This window comes from Diabrotica virgifera, chromosome 10 (genome assembly GCF_917563875.1).
Source record: "Diabrotica virgifera virgifera chromosome 10, PGI_DIABVI_V3a".
Taxonomy (NCBI): Eukaryota; Metazoa; Arthropoda; class Insecta; order Coleoptera; family Chrysomelidae; genus Diabrotica; species Diabrotica virgifera.
The window spans coordinates 112,451,725-112,474,726 of NC_065452.1; the positions used below are offsets into that span (position 1 = coordinate 112,451,725).

The window sequence follows — 23,002 nt, forward strand, 5'->3', positions numbered from 1 at the left end:
CCTTCTAATTGCTGAGATAATTTATGGTACAAGTCACTAAGTGCATTATTGTGAATTTCGGTTTCAGGGCAAAACTCATTAAAACGTAATATTGCATTTAGTGAATTTTTCCTTCCAATATGGAGTGCAATATTGTGAATTTCGGTTTCAGGGTAAAACTCATGAATAGGGATGGCGGTTTTTGACAAAACACCGGTTTTCGGTTATACCGGTTTTTTTTGCTTTCGGTTTAACCTAGCGGTTATAACCGGCCAAAAAAAACCGGTTTTTGGAAAAACCGGTTTTTGGTTTTTTTAATCCAATAGGTTACAAAGTTACATTTACAATACACTTTAGTTTGCGATACTCAATTCGACTCGATATCAATATGATCAAAATTAGTACATACTATTGAAAGAACATGTATTACTTTTAACACGTTTGTATATTTGTAGAATAGGTACATTTTAACTCATTTAGTACTTCCTGTATGAGTGTATCGTTTTGAAAACGTAGCGAAATTCTTGGAGATTCGTATTCGTAATCAGTAATTCGATATTCATAGTCAGAGCATTATTTTTGGTAATCAGGAAAGTCATTCACCCACTTTCAATGTCAAGAGTTAAGTGTGAAAAATAGATGATGTTTGCGTCTAATTCAACCAGATCACTTCTTATGTAAATATTATGATTACAAATATAATAAAACTTAATAATTGTTTCTGGCTGATGTGAGATTGCACTTTCAGTTTGCTTCTGTATTTTATAAAATAAAATAAAATTTGAATTATGGTTTTGTTTGGAATAATTACTTGAGAATAATAATTATGATTGGGATCCAAAATAATACCTAACCTAATCCTAATCACCGTAAAAACCTAATAATCGGTTTTTACTTTAAAAAGAAAAAACCGGTTATAACCGGGACAAAAAACAACCGGTAAAACCGGTTATTGCGAAGTAAAAAAACCGGTTTTAGGTTTAAACCGGTAGGTTTTTCCCATCCCTACTCATGAAAACTTATTATTGCACTTAGTGAATTTTTGCGTACAATCTGGAATGCCGAATCGGTACTTACTGATATTTCAAACAATACATTAGATAACATAATCTATTTTTGCGAATAAGCAGGCGACTTGTGTGTATTGTTGAAACTGTACAAGCTGTACATTATATTTGTGTGCATTATCTGTTCGGCGATTGATTACAAGATATATGAGATTAAATTTCTTTGTAACCGTGATGGCTTACATAAAGGGTAACATAATTTATTTTGCAATTAAGCAGGCGACTTTTGTGGTTGTCATAAATGCCGAAAGAATTTCATTTATTTTCGAAGAACGAAACTTATTGTTCATTTTGTAAATAATAGACTTATTTTTGATAGTTCGTTTGTTGTAAGTCAGCGAAATTTTATAGAGAAATTCATTAACTTCTCAATATCCAATAATTGTGTTCAAGGAAAAAATCATCAAGTACAAAGTGTAGTTAGTGAGTTTTACCTCTAATAGGATATCAATATCCAATAATTGTGTTCATGGAAAAACTCATCAAGTACAATAATTGATCTAATATTGATTGTATCATAGTTCCTGTGACGAAATATGGCTTCAAATATTTGTTTTTATTTATTCTTTAAAGTTGCATTAAAACAATCCATTATTCAAGTAAGGTGAATTTAGAAAACAATTTGTACCTTTAAATCGATTTTTCTCCACTTTCTCAAAAGTGTAGTTAGTGAATTTTACCTCTAATAGGACGATTTATTTATTTTTAGGTACTCTCCGCTGGCTGGAGACCTGTTGGCAAATTCGATGTTGCCTGGAAACGCAATGAATGGCTCTGGTTGGTGCATCTTTGTTTATAATCTAGCACCTGAGACGGAAGAAAACGTTCTCTGGCAATTGTTTGGGCCATTCGGCGCAGTACAGAGTGTCAAAGTGATCAGGGATCTCCAAACAAACAAATGTAAAGGTTTTGGATTCGTCACAATGACCAACTACGACGAGGCGGTCGTCGCCATTCAATCCCTAAATGGGTACACATTAGGCAATCGCGTATTGCAAGTCAGTTTTAAGACAAACAAGAGTAAAACCACCTAGAGCCAGGAGAAACCCTTGACACCAGCGCGTTCGCTGCACTCTGCCTCTCCTTAATTTATTTATTTATTTGCGGTGATTGAGCCGCTCTATTTTAGGCAATTGGCAACCACGGGGTGTGAATAGGGTGCAACGGACTCGGGGGTGCCCCTGCCAGCCAGAAGCGCACCTCCCTCTAATTTAAATATTATAGTACTTAAAATACGAAGCTAGTCAGAAAGGCATGCGCGTTTCCTATAGCAAACATTTATATAGTCTGATGTTTTGTATTAGTCATTGATATAGTGCCATCGCAATTTACTTTTTGTTTTAACATTTGTTGCCTGATCACCCGTTTTAAATATTTTTCAACTTTTAGGGACGACCCTAATGTTTCATGTTAACGTATTGTTAATAGATGTTTTACTTAGATGAATATCTTCCTTCCAGTCTTTTCACTTATAGCACACTTTACTGTTAACGTAGGTTAAGTCTAGTGAGTGTTGGAAAATTCAACAATAAAGATTCATGTAACAATTTTCTCTATGAATCACGTGTGATATAATGGCGCCACAGTTTACATTAAATAGACTAGTCGCCTATTTATACATGTAACAATTTTACTTCACTATAAAGCAATTTAATCCAAAGAAGATACCTTAGAAAATTCGATATATCGACTGTGACTGATATCTTTATATACATAGTTAACGTATAATACAAAATATTTAAGCAGCCATCTCACTATTTATATACAATTAATTTAGAGGAAATTTATTATTTGCTATTAACAAAGATTTATTAAACAACGTTTTAGCAAACACGTATGTACAGAAATATGATTAAATCATCTCCAAATTATTTGTATATACAGTATACTTAGGTATATGCCAGTTGCTTGGTAGCAACCTGGAAATGCCACGTGGCAAATGAACCAGTAGCCTAAATCTACTGTTCATTCATAGGACTGTAACAATAGCAAGTTTATTTTATTTATTAATGACATAGAAATTATATTTTATTTTATATTTAGAGAATTATTATTTATACATTATTTTTTATTTATTTTAATTAATTTCGTATTATAATAGCTTGTTGGTGTGCTATGATTGAATAGAATTAAAGGAAGCCTTGTTAAACCGTTGAAATGAAATTTGAAAGACTATTTGATGTTTCGAATAATGATTATAATTGTTAAAGTAGAAATCTCCGGTGCCCTAAACTGGGATAGGAGGGTGGTTTAGGTTAAAGAAAAGTGGAAAAGTATTTGAACTGGAGAAGGATAATGATGATAGAATGAAAGGTAAAGGAGCGTTTATTCGAATAGAAATATGAACCAAAGATTCATAGGTCTATTGGTATTTACAAAGTACTATTTATTATTTTATAATAAGTTCAATGTCTTTAAGTAGATAATTTATGTATTTGTATGTAGTATTTTTGTGTAATGATTTATCCAAGCTAGTCGCTCGCAACGGCACAACAGCAAAAATTAAGTGTTGGTAAATACGTTTTGTGCCGTTGCGTACCTGTATTTGTATTAAAAGAGAGTTGGGGGTGATAAGGACGCCATCTCGCCTTGTGATAGTGTACTTTACTAGGTAGATGCTTGTGGAACTGACTGATCGTGACTAACGATTTAAAAATGGTGACCGCCCTTGCCACTCAAGACTCTCCTTATCCTCATTTGTGTGTTGTGTTTAGTTTCCAGTTTTCCAAAATTGGCTTTTCTTATAGTTGAGTGGTTTTGCTCGAAACGCCTTCAATGCTCGATGGCAATACTAGTAAGACCACAACTCCTTATCTAATTTGTTTCTCACTCAATTATTTAATTTCATTTTTATTTTTTAATTAATTGGAATCTCATTAATTTTCTTTCACGCACCGAGTCTAACAGCTCCTACCCAATTATTTTTAGTTGTTACCTAATTTATTAGTTTGATTTATTAATATATCGACTTATTTATTTTAATTTAATGTTTATTTTTTTGTGAATACAAATTAAAATTTATTTATGATTTTACTTTTATTTACACTTTTCTTTTTTCCTTTACTCTCTGTTGTGTCTTGCAGTATTTGCGAATGTTAATCTAAAGATTTGCACAAATGGCGTGCTTGCCGATATACAAGATTTCTCAAATTCTACGTATTAACAAAAAAACTTTTTGCTAAAGAAAAACTTTAATTTTCTGTAGTGAAAGTAAATATAAATATTCGCCACTCGGAAGTATTGCATGAAGGAATTGGGGACATCTTGTGTATATTTAAGGCTGTGGTTTATTGCTGCAAGCGCGCCCAATACCTTCCCACCAAACTAACCAACCACTTCCCATATTTACTTTATTTTTTTTTATAATACTCATACCTTGACGATTGAGATTAATATGAGTATATTGATAGAAATTCTAGAAATATAAGCCAGACTGGCTGTAATGAAAACTGTCAATGTCTGACGATATTATCTAGTCCCTATCCTAGCTTGAAATCTGATGTCGACAAAATTCCAAAACTGCAAAGTTTAACAAAAAATCCTAAATTCTGAAATTTTATATCAGATATTGCAAACGAAAAGGTACCCCGACAATGTAAAGGGTTCCAGATTCCAGAAACAACATGTGAATAATCATCAATTATTTGGAAAGTATATCCCACAAACCATTTTACATGAGTGTGGGAAAAAAACAATACTGTTGCCATCATATTTGTTCAGTCAACATTTTGGGGTGCAGTTTCTTTTTCTAGGATATGGTCTAATTGAGTACCTATAAATAATAAGCGTACCTAACGCACACCCGCCACATAGTGCAGATTGTGAACTGTATATAGAAGTTACAAATCGTAATAGGAAAAATAAATACAATTTTATAGTTGAAATCTTGATAGCTTTAAAGTGGCGGTGCTTTTCTACATTTTAATGTGATTATGACATTAGTATCAGCACTTTCGCCTTCAATTTTGACTTGTTCACCCGCCAACCAAAATACAATAGAATTAAACAACATTAAAAAATTTTAGAAATGTACCCCTCCATTGTAATATACACATCCGTACCACATGTAAAAATAACAATTTAATTAAAAAACATTAAGTGCGTATAAATTTAGGAATCATGCGTGTATGATAACATGGCTTAACGTAATTCGGAGATCTATCAAAATCAAACTGTAAATAACCCATTTTAAATTATAGTATGGAAAGGAAGTCACTTAGATGTATACAGCAAGCCCATACTCGTTACAAAGATCAAAGATTTTTAACAAAAATCAATTTTCTGAAGTATTTAAACGATACAAATAAACAGACTTAAACACTACACTCGAAACTGGTTACAAATTTTCTTTGTGTGAAGCCTTTGTGTATTTCGATTTAAATGTGAATGGCTTACACGTCTAGAAGAATAAAATTTATTTGTATTAAGTTTTCCATTAAGCAATAACCTGTTTTTCAGTGTATTATTTTCATAAACAAAGTTAGATTAAGAAATTTTGTGTGTGCAATTTTAAAAGTTATTATGAAACTAATATATTTATAATGGTTTCACAGAATATAAAGTGCATGTGTACTGTCGTTTTGGACACAAGAGCCCATTAGAACAAAAAAATATTTTACTACAGGATTAAGCTATAATCCTTTTGTATTGTCGTAGCACATAAAAAACATGAGAACTGAGAGAATAGAAAATAGTGAAGACAAAAATGTCGAAAGATAATTTCCTCAACTTTAAACAAAAATATGAAAGTGCTAAGAACTGTGTAAGTAATATCAATATGTCACTCTGACTTAATTCTAACAACATATACTTCTCGTAAATTACAGTGGAAATTCCGTTTGAAACAATCAAACAAATTACGGAACTACGTTCTGAAGGAAAGTTGATACAAATAGAAAGATTGCACTAGTCAGTGAATGCACATGGTTGTGTATTAACCACCGATAACGAAAAGATATTCTCTGTACCTCGTCTCTCAAGCAAGGTGTGTCTGAAGAGCAAAAAATAGCGAAACATCACAGAATGTCAGGTTAGACAGGTGTGAATATTCCTTTTCGTATATTATTTACGCAAGAAATATTGTGAATTGATTTTATATGCCCAAGTTCATGTCTGTAGATGATAAAAACACCTAAACATCTTTGTAATGGAGCCCAATCTTGTTGACTATTTAGTTATATCAGAAAGATGGTTTTTGTATCTTTAACAGTTTTTTTTAAGAAAACAGTGTAAATGAGAACTGTTAACTTCAGAATGACTAAGAGATGAGTGTATCATAATTCGAATTTTTAGAACATATTACGACTTAATCCAAGAAGATATTGATCTGTACTGTTTAATTCTATTGTGTTATCTTTTAAATGTTATCAAAATCAAGCAGTAGGTATCTCCGCGTGTGATTCACTGTAAGAAAATGCTGTGATCTTAAATTAATTTGAAGGTAAAATGATCTATGTAAGTTAGATTTATGAAGAAAGTGAGATCTGCGTACCCGAGTGTAGCTAAAATGGACATATCGAGAAAAGAGAGCATATACACAGATTTGTCCCTGCTTGTGATTTTCATCACAAGTTTCAATTAAAGCTCCTTCTCGGAGGAAATCCAATATATTATCATTCCATTTACGGCATTTATTTATCTTGCAAATACAACTTTTTAATAATTGACTAAACCTATATAAATAGTTCTAAACAGTCACTTTAGTTCATATTCTACGGGAAAAAATTTTATTAGTAAATTAAAGACGGGACACACATAATCGCACCGCGTCAGCACCGTAGCCGTGTTTGGTGAACGCGGTGAGTCCGAGTTTAGTTTAGTTTACTTTTTGACGGTGACGGTGCGGCACCGTGCAACATGAAGGGTGAAAAACTTATCGAAGAAGTGCGGAAATTTCCTTTTCTGTACGATCAGAGTGATGCTAAGTCTAAGATCATTAAGCCTGCGGAAGTCAGATCGAATTAAATTTTGATTTCTTATTGTAATACAAGAAATCAAAAATAAATGTAGTGTACATAGGTACACTAAATAAATTTTTTTAAGATTATGAGTTTATCAGTACTCAGTACCTAGGTGATAGAGCTTCTGAATGAGATACCTACGTAAAAGTGATAATCTCATTTTGAAAATGTGAATGTAATGAAAAATTGTGGGCACTAACCTTAAGCACACAGCCAGACGTGCTCTTGGTGGAATACATATCCTCCAGAAAGTGTCGTTCTTCTTTAGCGTTTTGCAACTTGTTAAGAAGGAAATGGAACATATTGTGTGTCATTGAAAATATCCGTAGAACTTGATTCATTATCTATGTGACGGGGAAACTGTTAAATCAGAGGATTCCAAATATTCTTCTTATACACAGTCTATTTTAACGCACAACTTTATTAGTATGAAAGATATTTATTATACATTAAATTAAACAAAGCTTAATAAAGTTGTGCATTAAAATATACTGTATATAAGAAGACTATTTGGAATCCTCTGATTTAACATGGTAGCAGAGCGTGGTTGTAAAGTGATCAAACTAATTTTTGTCATCCAGTTCCTACAAGCAAACAGATATTTTTTATTAACTTGTTTTTGTTAATCAATATGACAACTCCAAATAATTCCACAACAATGGTAACTTAGTTTCTTTTTATGGGTATGTTGAATGATATTTATGGGTATGTTGAATGTTACCAATTGTATCAGATATTGACAAAGCAAGAGATCAAAGAGCATTAGCAAAAATATGTCTTTGCATCCAACCAAATTGTTATGTTCATGTGGACAATGCTAAATGTAGTAAAGAAGCATGGGATAATCTTAAAAAGCCTTTGAAGGTAATGGCGACGAAATATGAACTCACACGAAAATTCTTCAATATGCGCCAAAATTCATGTTCCTCAATGGAAGAATATTTAAACAATATTTTAGTAACAGTACAAAAGTTGGCAGACATAGGTGAGGCCATAGAAGATAAATGGATATTTTTTGTTCTGAAGAATGGAGTGTCTGAGGAGTTCGAAAGTTTTATTGCTGCGCTAAATCAGCAATTAAGTGACAAATCAACATCTGAAGATGTGAAAAATGCGTTACTTGGTGAAAGTGAGAGACGAAGAGTTAAGGAAGAATTACCACAAACGACAGCTCTTTTATCGCAAAACAAAACTTTTAAGAAGTATAATAAGTATAAAGTAACCAAGAAATTTGCATGTTATAAGTGTGGTGACACTGATCATAAAAAATCTGATTGCCCAAAATTGTGTCAAGGTTCTACTTCAAATTTTTACCAAAAGAAGAAGGAAGAAAATAAAGACAGTTCAAACAAAAGTGTAAAAAATACTACTATTTTAACTACAGCAATGATGACATCAGTTTCCCCTTCATCTTGGATAATTGACAGTGGTGCTACTTCCCATATGGCCTGTGATGAGACTGTTTTCCATAATTTGAATTCCAGTACAACTACTTCTATTTCTGTTGCTTATAATTCTGAAGTCAAGTCAAAAGGTATCGGTGAGGATGTCATTCAGTTTGAACAAGGTAACAATTTAATTAAAACCGCTACTGATGTTTTAATGTAATAATGGTTAAATGGTTGTCAATGTATTAAGCTTTGTTTAGTTTAATATGTAATAAATATCTTTCATATTAATAAAGTTGTGCGTTAAAATATACTGTGTATAAGAAGAATATTTGGAATCCTCTGATTTAACAGAAACATGGTATTACATTCTCCCTTAATGGGTCTTGATTTCCATGCACGGTCCACCCAAATCCTCTTTCTTCGTCCCCTTAAAGTTTCTTCTTCATTTTCTTTCTCTAGAACTAAGGCAATCAATGCTAAATCACTTTTCCGAAATTTTGAAAACATGATAGAGACAGAAACACACCACGTTGAGAAGACTACGGCCGTCGCTGGGAACGGTGACTGGCAAGTGTGTTTGTTTTTCTACCACCGTCACCAACATGTATCCGTGTCGTTGTCTGCTTGGTGAGGACCAGGTGCGGTTTTGTGTGTCCCGCCTTTTATTCTGAACAGAAAAACTATAGAAACTATAAAATTTCACCAGCTATTCCCCCAGCCCCCAAAAATCTGTTGTAAACAGTTGACCAAATGTGCCTTAATTCTAATGTGACGGTAATAGGTTGTAAATGTTTGGAATTTCTTTTTTCCAGGAAACAAAATCGGTCCATTGTTCTTTAAAGAGGTACGTAACTTCAGAAAATCTTATCAAATTTGTATCATGATCGAGAATGAGATGTTTGTTTGGTTTTCTCATGTTTTAGTTGTTCATTGCTGCTGCTACTAATCGCAGGTGTTGAGTTTAGTTGGTTCATGTCGCAACATCAGATTATTTTAACGAAATATGAGCACAACAGTGGACAACTCAAGTCAACAGAGCTCTAAAAAAGAGTTCCTCGTGTAAAACGAGGATACTAACAGAAGCTTTAAGCTTTGCCCTGGAATTGTCTCGTTCAGACAGCGTAGTGTTCAAATATATCAGCCCACGCTGGTTACACTGGCAGGAAGGCCATTTTTATTATTAAGAACATAGAGAATTTCATATAAATTAGAAGTTACAAAATTAAACCAACCTGAATTAATAGAAAATGAGTTGTAAAACACATAAGTAAGTCGAAACAAAGTAAATACCTGTTACTTGATCAAATAATGAGTGAATACCTATTACAATTTTAGAGATAAGATTACAAAAAAATAATTCAAAAGGTAACTACCAAATTTAACCATATTTACGTGAGTATCAAGAGTTAGGAAGATAACATGAAAATATATCATTTTTGAGTATATATATATTTATATGATCAAGTGTACCAAAATATTAAGAGAAAAAGTTGTATATGCAAGATTAACATAAAACATGCGGAAAATTTGCAGCTTCTTGCCGTCTTCATCGGTCAAATGATTACCAATATAAACTATCGCTACTTAGTGAAAACATTCACTAGCATCAGTTGTCCTTCTAAAAGACAACAATTGCTTTTTGATATTTGCAAGATAGTGGGAAAAGTCATTATACTGTTGTTGGAATTCAGTGCGACAGCCAAAATGATTGTAAGATAGACACTATATTAAACTATTCCTCCCTAACGTTTAAAAGGGACATGTACAGACGAAAAACTATCAATATTGCTTTTTCAGTTTCAGTTAGGTGTTTTAAAGTTAGTGATTAGGATAAACGGCATTTACCGTGTGTCGTCGTGTATAGATTCCATGTAAACTGTGTAACGACACCTTTAAGATTCTGCATAGATACAGACTGTTTAGTGTGTGATTAGATATACCTTAATGAAGGGAGCACTAAAATCGGCAACATTGCTTATGACAATGAGTTGCATTGCCACTGTAGAATGACGATTGACTGAATGAATCGGCTCGATATTAGGTGGGCGGCGGGGAAGCAGTGTTGCCATTTATAGTGCGTATATGTAATGGAAAACTAAGCAGTCTGTATCTATAGAAATGAAATCAATGAAGGTGGTAGGGAGCTGCATAGATCGAAGCGTGGAAATTTTGACAAATCTCAAAGAACGGCGGCCGCCAAAGCCGTGCAACGCGCAATTGTATAAGCCGTACGGGTCATAAATGTACAATCTAAGCACAAATCTACTAGCTAGTTAAGTGATGTTATATTGGTTATTCTGGCCTAAATTGAAACTCTTGTAGACTAATACCATATACAGAACAACGATATTATTCAAATGATATATCTCTGTCAATACTTATTTACCATTCTTAGCTTCTATTTATATATGTGCATCTGTATGTATGTATATGTACCTAGTATATACATTACCTGATTTCAAAAGCATTCCTTTGGAATTTTTGATTTATTAACACTATTACCCTTATTTTAGATCACTACTTAGGTATTTATAAATATTAGTGCTTTGTTCTTAATACTAATCGTGTATTTTATATTAATGTCACAAAACAATTTTGGTAAACACACTTATTAACGGAATATTATCTCCGCCAAATACCAAAATATTCAACTTTGTTTCTTTGTATGTATTTTACAAGATTAATCACAAGTTTTTAATATTAATAAGCAATTTTGTACGATAGTTATTACCAATTTATATTTCATACAGGGCAACTCAAAGTTCTTGCCTCGTAGAATTGTAGAAATGTGGCAGTAGGTATAGTTTGCGGATTTTGAATTAAGCCTACATTCTCTAAATAAATCTTGTAAAAAATATTTTCTATATATCAGATGTTGCAGCAGTGGGTAGTATAAATATTTTATTTATTAACAAACGAAATCCGAAGATTCCTTACGTTTGAAACCGATTCAGGCAACAGCCCAAATCTGTGCTTTCTATAATTTGCAAAGCAAACAGACAATAAATGAACTGACGTGAGGAATCTAAAAATTGCATTCAATAACGTCAATCTATCTATCTAGGAAAAACTCCAGCGATTTGATTTCAAGTACTCAATTGTGCCTCCCCGAAAAAAAAGGTTTTTTTCGAGGAGGCCTATGTTCAGTAGTGGACGACTATGGGCTGATAATGATGATGATGACTCAATTGTGCGAGTAAACGAAAAATACGAAAGGCAGTTAAGATTTAATTTCAATACACCCTACCACAGCTCTCTTTGATGATTCCAAAAGAATCAAATGCGTATAAGCGAATGGTGATACTCGGTATTGAAACTAAATCTTAACTTTCTTTCGTATTTTATTTATTATTATTTTTTATAAAACTACTAACATTTTATTTAAAATTTAAAAATGTCAAAAAGAGCATTTAAAAATGTCTTTTTGTTTAAAAGCGTCTTATTGAATTATAATGAAATTTCGGTGGTTAACTTAACAAAAAATATTATCGTATCACCTCTTTTTGAAGGTTTCTTATATGGAAAATATTTATTAGCATTACTTAAAGACTGTTGGACTTAACCAAACTCCGTAAATCATACCTTATTCCATATTCAAACAACATGTGATGCCAGGACTATCTATCGCCCTTATTATATACATTTTAATTAGTTTAGAGATATCCTCTTAAAAACAGTTGCACTTGACTTTTTATTTAAATTAATTACAAAAATATGTTTCAAATAAGTTTCCAAGAAATGCGAAAATTGCAAATCAAATGAATAGATCTATTACAGTTGTTCTCTAGCATATCGATTTCTAAAAAAAATGTTAAGTGTAGGTCAACAGAACTAAGTTCCTTAAACGAGAACGAGAAATGTGGAAAGTTGTAGTTATATTTAATGTTTTAACTTCAATCTATATTTTTTAAAGTCCAATCAAAGTATTATCATTTTTTTTTAAGTTACTAACTTAATATGATTACATTTGTTTCAAATTAATCTGAATAGCACAAAAAATTGCAAGATAATATTTAAGACAACATAAGACCACTGTAACATAATAATATAGTAAATCACTCTACTTTTGACAGCTGTATAAGGTTCGTGAACTCCTGAATTGAAGTGGAGCATAGAGCTTCAGTGAAAACGCGCCATCGGGTTCTATTTTCCGCTAAGGCCTTCACCTCATTCCAAGACTTTCCTTGACCTCGTATCTCGTCCATGATGGATCTTCTCCAAATTTGTGCTGGGCGACCTCCTTTTCTTTTTCCTTGGTGATTTCACTCTAGGGCAGTCTTTGCAATACTGGAACTATTTTTTCGGGGTGTGTGACTGATCCAACCCCACTTTCTGGCCTTTATTTCATTTTCTACCCTCTGTTGTTCGGTCAGGTGTAGGAGATCTTCGTCTCTGATAATCATCATCATCACTGGCTTGACAGCCCTTTCTGGGTCTTGGCCTGTTCCAGGATTCTTCTCCACTCTGATCTGTTTCGTGCTTTTTTCTCCAGTTTTTTATTTTTAAGGTTATTATATAATTTTCTATTTGTTCTAAATATCTCAGCTTCGGTCTCTTCGGTCTTCCTCTTGTTCTTTTTCCTACTGGCATCTGTTTGAATATTTTGTTTGGTATTTCGCCTCCTTCCATTATTTCTACATGTCCCATCCAACGCAGCCGTCCTATTTTAATGAATGTTATGATATCCGGATCCTGGTATATTTTGTATAGTTCAAAGTTGTACCTTCTTCGCCAAATTCCGTTTTCTTTTGTGCCCTTATATATGTGTCGCAAGATTTTTCTTTCAAAGGTGGCTAGCAATGTTTCCTCTCTTTTAGTGAGTGTCCAGGTTTCTGAGCCGTATGTGAGTACCAGTACCGGTCTTATTAAGGCTTTGTATATTTGGCATTTTGTTTTCCTTGCGACGTTATCTGATCTTAGTTGCCGAATTAAGCCATAGTAACTTTTATTGGCAATAAATATTCGCCTCTTCACTTCCTCTGCTACGTTATTATCAGACGTGACTAGGGATCCCAAGTATGTAAAGTTTTTTACCCCCTCAATGTTGTATTCTCCTATTGTTATATTTTGTGGCTGCCTTATTTCTGTGTTTTTACTTACCTGCATATATTTTGTTTTGTTCTGGTTGATTTTAAGGCCATTATTTTGTGCAGCTCGTTCTATATGATTGAATGCCTCTATCATTTCTCTTCTTGATCTTGCGATTATGTCAACATCATCTGCAAATGCTAGTATTTGCACGCTTTTATTAATGATTGTTCCTCGAGTATTGACTGTTGTGTCCCTCATTATTTTCTCGAGTACGATGTTGAACAAGATGCATGATAGTTTTGTATCCGGATTTTACTTTTTAATTTTAGAGATTCTTTTATCAGTTCTATTAGTTGTGTTGGTATATTAAATTCTTTCATTGCTTTTATTAAGAATTCTCGGTTTATATTGTCATATGCGCTTTCGAAGTCTATGAAGAGATTATGTGTGTCGATGTTATGTTCACTAGTTTTTTCGAGGATCTGTCGCAGAACAAATATCTGGTCTATTGTTGACTTCTGTCTACAGAAGCCACTTTGGTACATGCCAACTATTTTTTCAGCGTGTGGTCCAAGTCTTTCATAAATGACGTTGGACATTATTTTGTATGCTGCATTCAGCAGCGTGATTCCACGGTAGTTTCCACATTCTAACTGATTTCCTTTTTTATGTAATGGTACAATAATACCACTATTCCACTCCGCTGGTAGCTGTTTATTTGACCATATCTTTGTTATCAATTCATGTATTGTTTTCTGTAGTGCGTCTCCTCCTTCCTTCAGTAATTCCGATGCTACTTGATCTTATCCCGGTGATTTATTGTTCTTTAATGTTCTAATCTCGGCTATTGTTGGTGGACTCTTTTCTCTGTTGTCTGCTTGGTCTAATGGTATATCAGGGTTCATCTCACTCCCATCTCCTTCAAGCTTTTCCGTAATATGTCTCTGATAATGTTAGGCCAAAAAATACGAACAATTCTTCGTAGACATTTGTTAACAAAGACCTGCAGTTTGACTGTAAGGGATTTTGTTACTTTTCAGGTTTCACATCCCTAGAGTAGGACAGACATGACATTTGACTGGAATATTCGGATCTTTGTCCTTGTAGTATACTCCCCAGACCTCCAAACAGGGTTGAGCATGCTGAATGCTTGTTGAACTTTACGTATCCTCATAAGAATATCGTTTTCTGTACCTCCGTTTTCTCTTATGACGCTTCCAAGATACGTAAAGTTTTCTACATTTTCAATCTGCATTTCGTCGATAGTGAATAGCGTGTTGTTCCTTGCATTTATTCCCTTGGACTTGGTTTTACTAATATTGATTTTCAAACCTATTTTATTGGCTTCAGTGGAAACTGTTTCCAATTGGTCAGCTACATTTTGAAACCTTTGTCCTAATAGGCAGATATCCTCAGCGTATTCTAGATCGCTTAAGCATGTGGTTGTGGTTAACGTCCATTGTATCCCTTTTGTGCCGCAGTCTAGTTTGGAGAGAACATAGTCTACAGCTACGTTAAAAAGAAACGGAGAAAGCACGCATCCCTGTCAAGTACGTCAAATTCGTCACTGTTGATTCCACTGTGTGTCACGCTGCATTTCCCCTCAGTGTACAGTCACTTTATAATGGAAGTTATTTTATGCGGGATGTTTCTTAGTTCTAAAATTTTCCATATAGCAGCATGAAACAAGCTGTCAAAGGCACGTTCGAAATCAACAAAACCATCTATAGGGGTGTGTTCCATTCAACCGATTGTTCCATTATTACCCTCACAGTATTAATGTGGTCTATGCAGGAGTATTCTGGTCTAAAGCCTGCTTGGTTAGCTCGAAATTCAACCTTGTTTGTTATTCTTTTAAGTATGATGGCAGTGACGAGAAATAAAATGAGAAGTTTTTTACATCTCAGACTTGAGAATAAAAGAAAAACAAGTCAAATTGATTAGTAAAAATGGGCAGTGCCTATCTCTGCCCAAGAAACAGGTAGGTCTTTTAAAACTGTCCCAAGTCGGCGCAAAGATTAAAACTGCCCGATATAAAATATACCAGCTCGGCTCATGGGATATTAATTGTTACTATCGAATAATTTTTATATCTCAATGGAAAAAAATACATTTAATTGATATAATTTCAAGATAAAAACGTAATTGCTTTTGACTACATGAGCAGTGGCGTAGCAGTCAATAGCAACAAACAGTCAATATTATGTCTCAACCAACTTTATCCTATGTATCAGTAGCGAAATCGTTTCCACGGCCAACATTTCCAACCAAAAGAAACTGTTTCTTAAATTTGCAAAGAACCCAATATTTTCCCTAATCTATAATTGATTCTACGAAGCTCTTAGAGCAGCTGAAGACCAATGAAAAAAAAATGTGTGAGAGAGAGAGAGATAATTCTATGATAAAATTATTATTATATCTATTAGTGGGGTACTAATACCTACCTGTTAATCCTCGAGCCGACCTGGGGGTTTTTTTAAATGTACCTGGGATATCATAAAGGACTAAAGGATTATTGAGCCAAGATGGGAATACCCCGTAGAAATATTAAATGAACGGGAAGAGAAAACTAAAGACTCTTTTCCTATTGGTGGTTTTCTCCTTCCTTTTACTGTCTTTGATCAAGAGTAGTATAGGGGCGAATGAAGAAAAATTTATTGGCAGCGATTATTATAAGTATATCATAAACAACTTTCCAAAATCCTGATAAAAAATACTAACTCAAATAAATTATATCAGATGCAGTAACAGAATATTCTTAACTATATATTGTTGGGATAATAGATAATGTTTAAAAAAGCACCAAAATAAGAATATTAGAGAAAGATATTTAAGAACTATACAATATTAGCAATAATAATAATAAAATTATTTGTGACAAATTTAAGTGCCTACTAAAAATACTACACATCTTTTCATTCAGACTGAACGTAACATCGAAAAAATCAAACATAGTATATTTTGATCATCACCAACACCACAATAACCATGCATATGATATATAAAGTTATTAGAAATAAAATATTTATATCAGTACACTTATGGTTACTCAAAAATAGTTAAAATGAAACTCAGGGAGTACTAAGGTTGTATAATTACGTCGAGTAAGTGTAAAACGTGTAAAGAAACGAACTACAATTTTTGTGCTATTTAGGACAATTATGCAAAATATGTGTTTTATGGTTATCACTTAAGGGTCATAAAAATTATTATTTTTAGAATGACAGGGATAACATAACGAACAATAAAATACGCTTTACAAAATGGATGCAATGTAGGTAGTATAGAATAAAAATCTTTAAAAGATCTTATCTACGAAGTAGTATAGATCTCTGATAACTTTCCAAGGATTATGGTGCTATGTAGTTATCTAGAATGGATGTAAAAAAGTCTTCCTAATACTCACCAGCCTCATTTAGTCGCTTCTGAGGATTACAACTTATAATAATAACACCTGTAAATGTTAGAATGTATCCATTAAAAATACAGTTATCGTAACAAAATATTTGATTCGACTTTAAAGAAGTATTAAGATTAAATGTAGGCATATTTGCAACTTTTCCTTTAGTCACGTGTAAAATATAAAAATGATTCAGTTTAGAAATGTCAGCGCCTATTTCTATGCAAATATTAGTAAAGCGAATGTAAGTAGTTATTGGTCGTATCTTCTCAGTCTACGTCATTTTACCTGATCAGGTTAAATAAAGTTCAGATTCTTTCTTAAAATAATTATAAAGTTCCTAAAAATGTGTTTTGTAGATAATATATATAAATATATTAGAAAGCTCAACATTGAGAAAGGATTTATGCAGATATATGTCTAGAAATGGGCGAATATATTAGATGACGTTATCTCAGGATTTATATTATATCGAAATATACAGCATCGGTGGACATTAAGAATGAAACACCATACATATATTTGTTTGTTTGACCTTTTGTTTAAAATTATCGATAGATTATAAATATACATGTATTGCAAAATTGCATATGTGTCGTACCCTATATCTACATACGGAATTACTCTTGTGTGTTGTGTAGATCTTCTAGAATAAGTGTAATATAGTACATTACATATTCCAATTGGTTATTTTGTCTAAATGTGTAGCTGTTATGTTGAGGAGAGTCCCGGCATAGTCTTTTTTTATGTCAGTGCTCTCAGCTCAACTAGTCAGTAAAACTGACATATACGATACCCCCTTAACGAAGAGGGGTATATAGCTCAAACATTGTTGTGACGAGATGCATTCCATTATTAAAGAATACCGATTGATATAAATATATATATATAAATATATATAATATACATATTATATATACTCATGCCTATTATATTCTATCTGTTTTGATAAATTGTGGTTATTAATTATTACAAATAAAATCGAGTGCAAAAGTTATATGTACAGAGGTTAAATATTAGGAAATACAGTACCTCATAACTGTAATCCATGCAATAACTTATTATAAGGAAGTTCTAATTACAATATACTTTAGCTTTAGTAGTATATAAGAAAAGCGAGGTTTGTATGATCTCTTTTGCCGTGTGACGGCCGGTAGACCCGTTCGGGGCGGCTCTAAGGCTCGTCTTCCTCCTCGTACCAATCACACAACCACATTTTTAGCTATCTATTAACCAAAACAAATCCAATCACTTCAATTAACTTCCCATATTTTGCTTTGCCATTTTATCCACTTCTCTCCATATGTGAAAATCATAACTTAATTACCAGAAGTTTGGCATTCTAGCTCCTTTGGAATCACACTGCAATAAGTATTATGTGATCAAATTTCATTAAAGATCTAACAGCAATTAAAACAAATTTGTAAATTTCTTTGAACAATGACTTTTATCCAATCCTATCAATAGGATTATACGAAATATCTATTTTCACATTTGTGATCCATGAACTTATCAGGTTTTATTTACTTCTTGAATTTATCCAAATAAGTTGATATTGAAGCATTTGACAGAGTAAGACTCAAAGATGTAATTGAACCATGCGCTCTTCAATTTAATCATGGATGACAATGGGAAACCAAGAAGTAAAAATACTTTGTTAGACGACGCAATATTGATAGCCCAACGTGAAGATGGTCTGCAAAGACTAGTCCACAGATTTAACATAAAAGCATGAAAAGACATGGAAGAGAATTTAATATGACAATCGTAACTCAGAAAACTAAAACAATAGCAATCAGCAAAGAACCAATCAGATATAAAATAGAAATCGATGGCATCAGGATTGAACAATTAATTTAAATAAAATACATTGGAAGTAAGCTCTCCAGCTATGGACAACTGGACAAAGAAATGAGAGATCAAGTACAAAAAGCAAATAAACTGGCAGGATGTCTTAATAACACTACATGGCAAAACACACATATTAACATTAAGATGAAGTCAAGAATTTATAATGCTAGTGTAAGACCAATTATGATATGTGCATCAGAAACAAGACCAGACACAACACAAAATCTACTGGAAACCTCAGAGATGAGAGTACAGATAAGAATTACAGGAAATACGCGGAAATATCGAAAGAGGAGTGACATTAGAAGAAAATGTAACGTACAGTGTATAAACGAATGGAAACTAAACAGAAAAAAATGGAATATAGCCATCCCAACATAAGCAGAATGAAGGAAACCCGTGTGGTCAAAATAGCAAGAGATAAATTACCAATCGATTAAATATCAGTTAAAATCAAAAATTGGTTAAATATAACCCACCGGCATATTAATAAAGCTTTAATATTCAGACTTAAGCAATATAAGTACTAAGTGATGACCAATATGAGGATATTTCGACTAAATAAGACCAATGAATATAGAGATGTTAGAAATTGACGAGAAATATTTTGGAAAATATCTGGCAAAGCAAAATATAACTTCTAAACTCATAGTAACATAATAAAAATATATTATTCGGTATCATTTTTTGATACATTCTTATTATGAATATTATGAATTACTTTAAATAAGAAGCAATCTCAGATATTTAAAACATTTGCCTTAGGACCAGTAACACCAGTAAATGTTGATAGTAATAAGAGATTTAAATGTACTTTTATTAATTTCTTTTACTGGATGACTTCTGAACTTTATGTGAAATGACTTAAGAAATTGCCAAATGAGGAACTGCAAAAAAGCATGTAGGTTAACGTTTTCATTATAGACACCTCACTGTCATATTTACTTAAGCTTCTCAGAAATCATCCAAACAACCTAAATAATTCAAATAATATTAATAGTGCAATAAATATTAAGAAGTATTATGGATAGTCTCAGGTTTCCGAGATTAACAGATTATTGGAACTTTTGAAAACTTCTATTTGGGATAAATGAAATCATTGTTCTCGTACATTACAAACAGATAAGAGGCAACGTATTTACAGCCGTTTACGAATAAACAGTGTAAGTACGATAATTGTGGATTTTTAAAGTTTTCATTTAGCTAGGTAGATAGGTATTGTAATTTTGATGTCACGTGAAATTTACGTAATCATTTGTTGTTCATATTTTCCCGTGAAAAGCACATTCGATGGCTGAGTTGTGTCTTGATATTAGAAACAGTCAGTATTAACGGAAGTTATACAAAGAGATTGGATTTGTGTTAGTAATTAGAACGGAAGAAACGGGTAAAATAGTTAAATAAGGAGCGAGGAGGAGATAGATGACATATCAACCGAACCACCGTATCAAAAACTTTTACTTGAAGAGTTTTGGTCGGTGTATAACATAACCCCGCTGTAAATCGAAACCATTCCCAACCCTGTGCAATCTTAACGTAAATAGATGCACCAAATTTTATCCGATATGCCTTTAGATATATTGAAAATTTACACATACTTTAGTTCTTTGCCCAAAAGTCACTATGAAATCCTTATTATTTCGCAGAATGTTGAGCGATGACGGCTTAACTATTTTTGATACTAAATAACTAAGGGTCATGTTGGAAACGAGTGAGAAGCACAGGTTTAGGTTTGGCTTAGTGACTATGGATGGAACTGGACTGATTCACTCATTTCCGATAATATATTATGGATAATTAATGTGTTATAAGATAATAAGAAAAACGCGACACGTTCTAACCGTACAGCGTTGTCACTTCCGTACTGAAAATTTACTGGACGAAAGTAACAGCCATACTGAGTTTTAACTCTTTAATTCTGTTTAAGTTCTACATGTATATACATATATGTGTGTATATATATGCTTGTGTTAGTTATAAATACATTTAATCTTGAATCTGTTATTTGTACTTTCTTGCTTATTGTCCAGTGTCACATGCGCATTTATGTGTATTATTGTCATTTGATGGTTATTTGTATCTTAATATTATATCTATTTATTCTATACTTGTATAAGTACCTATTGACATTAGTATTAGTTGAGTCGTTTAGAAATTTGTGTAGTGTACGGGACCGCGATCGCATACTGATATCAAAATGAAGTGGTATTACTTTTACCCATTGAGGTCATTCATCGGATGGATAATGTTTAAGAGTTCGGTTCAAGTTCGTGTAAAGGGTTTATTTACTAGTAAAGGGCTGTGTAAAGCTGGGAACCAGGTCGGATACGGATAGTACTTAGAACAAAACTAAGTTATTAAGTACACTGGACACTAGCAAATACTAAAAGGGGATGCGGCTGCAATAAATTTACATTGCGAGTTGTACAGAGGTCGACTACATTAATTTACACACAAAGCAATTGTGTATTTCAGGCTAGAAGTCAGTGTTATGCAATATTTGTACTTTTCCATGTTGACAAAATTCAGTACAATAAAGTATAAAAGCTGTGTTTTATTATTCATTTTTCCCACGATTCCCTCATACCAAATGATCAATATGGTGACCGCCTAAGTTTTTTCTAAAGTATTTCTGACATTATTTGGATATTTAAAGTAAATGAAAGAGGGCATTTTGTACTTTCGTCTTTAGATACTCGAAAATAAGAAAAAAAATATTCTACAGATTTTACAACAAAAAGGAAAATACTCTAGATAGGTGGCTATTATTACCGCTACAATTCCTGCACGAATTAGACCTTAACTATATTTCTCCATTTTTTTCTCAAACTCCCCGTACATTAAACATGCGCCAGTTCCATTCGCACATTTGTCCTTATATTCATCATCATTGTCTTCATCTTCTGTTCTTTCCCTACAAGAGGAGAACAATTCAAGATGTCAGGTCGTACCGTGGTGCAAATGCAGATTCTGACCACTTCCTATACCCCGTTCTAGGAGGAGTAATTCAAATATACTGCGCCGTAATACTTGTTTGTAATTGATCCAACCGCAGGAAAATTTACTCCACTAAATTATGAAATTTTGACACTATTGGCATTTAAAATTCATAGGTTAATTAAGTTATACCGGCGATTTTTAGTGTTTTTGGTCTGCATTTATATAAACAACAGTTGTATTTAGAACTCTAGCCACGTATTAGAATAATATAATATTTATGGATTACCGTCGACGGACATATACAAGATCTGGTGATTTAGTGACATTATTGGGTGTGAATATGTCTTTTTAGTTTACTCCTCCTAGTTTAAAAACAGGGTATAGTAATAGAAAATATAGACATGAAAATAATTAAAAGACACAAAGCAATACACAAAAAGAAAAATTGGAATGTAGAGAAACTAGAATCGAATATTGTTCAGAAAGATTACTCTAAAGAGTTAGAAGCAAAAATAGTCTCGAACCCTAACAATATAGAAGAAACGTGGAAAGAAATAAAAGGTCACATTTCGATAGCAGCAGAAAAAGTGAGTATAAAGAAATAAAAAGGCAAAAAAATCTAGCACACGAAAGAAATAGCTGAAGAAATACTCCGACAAATGTTGTACAAACGAAAAAAAGGTATGGATTGATGAATTTATATACGAGTTGGAAGTGAATAACGAGAATAACGGAAAGCTATATAAATATATAAAATTACAAAACAAGAAGAAACCAACGGCTGAGATTAATGCCAAAATATGGGAGAAATATTACGAAGAGTTATTTAAGGCTAGAGAAAGTACTCACGAATGCACAAAAGAAACATAGCTTATTGATAGAAACGAAATCGAAAATCCGTCATATGAGGATCTTTTACGTGCGATAAGAAATCTAAAATAAAAGGAAACAGCAAGCTCAGACGAAATCCCAAACGAGCTAATAAAACGAGGCGGAGAAGAACTATAACGAAAAATATAAGATCTAATAATAAGAATTTGGGAAGAAGAAAGAATGCCCAAAGAATGAAAGACAGGATAGATATTTCCTATTCTAAAAAAACTTTGACACCACACAATGCAACAAGTATAGACGAGTGACATTGCTAAACAGTTGCTACAAAAAATTTTGACATCATTAATTAGACAAAGAGAGATATTGACATCATTAATTAGACAAAGACTCTCAAAATACATTGAAACTTAAATAGGAGACTACTAGCAGAGATTTAGAGAGGTAATGTCAACAATAGAAGCAATACACATAATCGCACAGTCAATTGAGGGAGTTTACGAACATGATATCGACTTACACATATTTTCCATAGATTTCAAACCAGAAGAT

The 23,002-nt window shown here is 32.8% G+C and overlaps 1 protein-coding gene across 5 annotated transcripts in view; it reads left to right on the forward strand.

Annotated features, from left to right (window-relative positions):
* LOC114336843 (ELAV-like protein 3) overlaps positions 1–4,067 on the forward strand; it is a 270,925-nt gene extending 266,858 nt beyond the window's left edge. For all 5 annotated transcript variants that reach the window (XM_028287227.2, XM_050663299.1, XM_050663300.1 and 2 more), the window contains one exon: positions 1,756–4,067. In XM_028287227.2, coding sequence (XP_028143028.1) covers positions 1,756–2,080 — 325 coding nt within the window. In that variant the 3' untranslated portion in view covers positions 2,081–4,067. The remainder of the gene's footprint in view (positions 1–1,755) is intronic.
* The last annotated feature ends 18,935 nt before the right edge of the window (positions 4,068–23,002 follow it).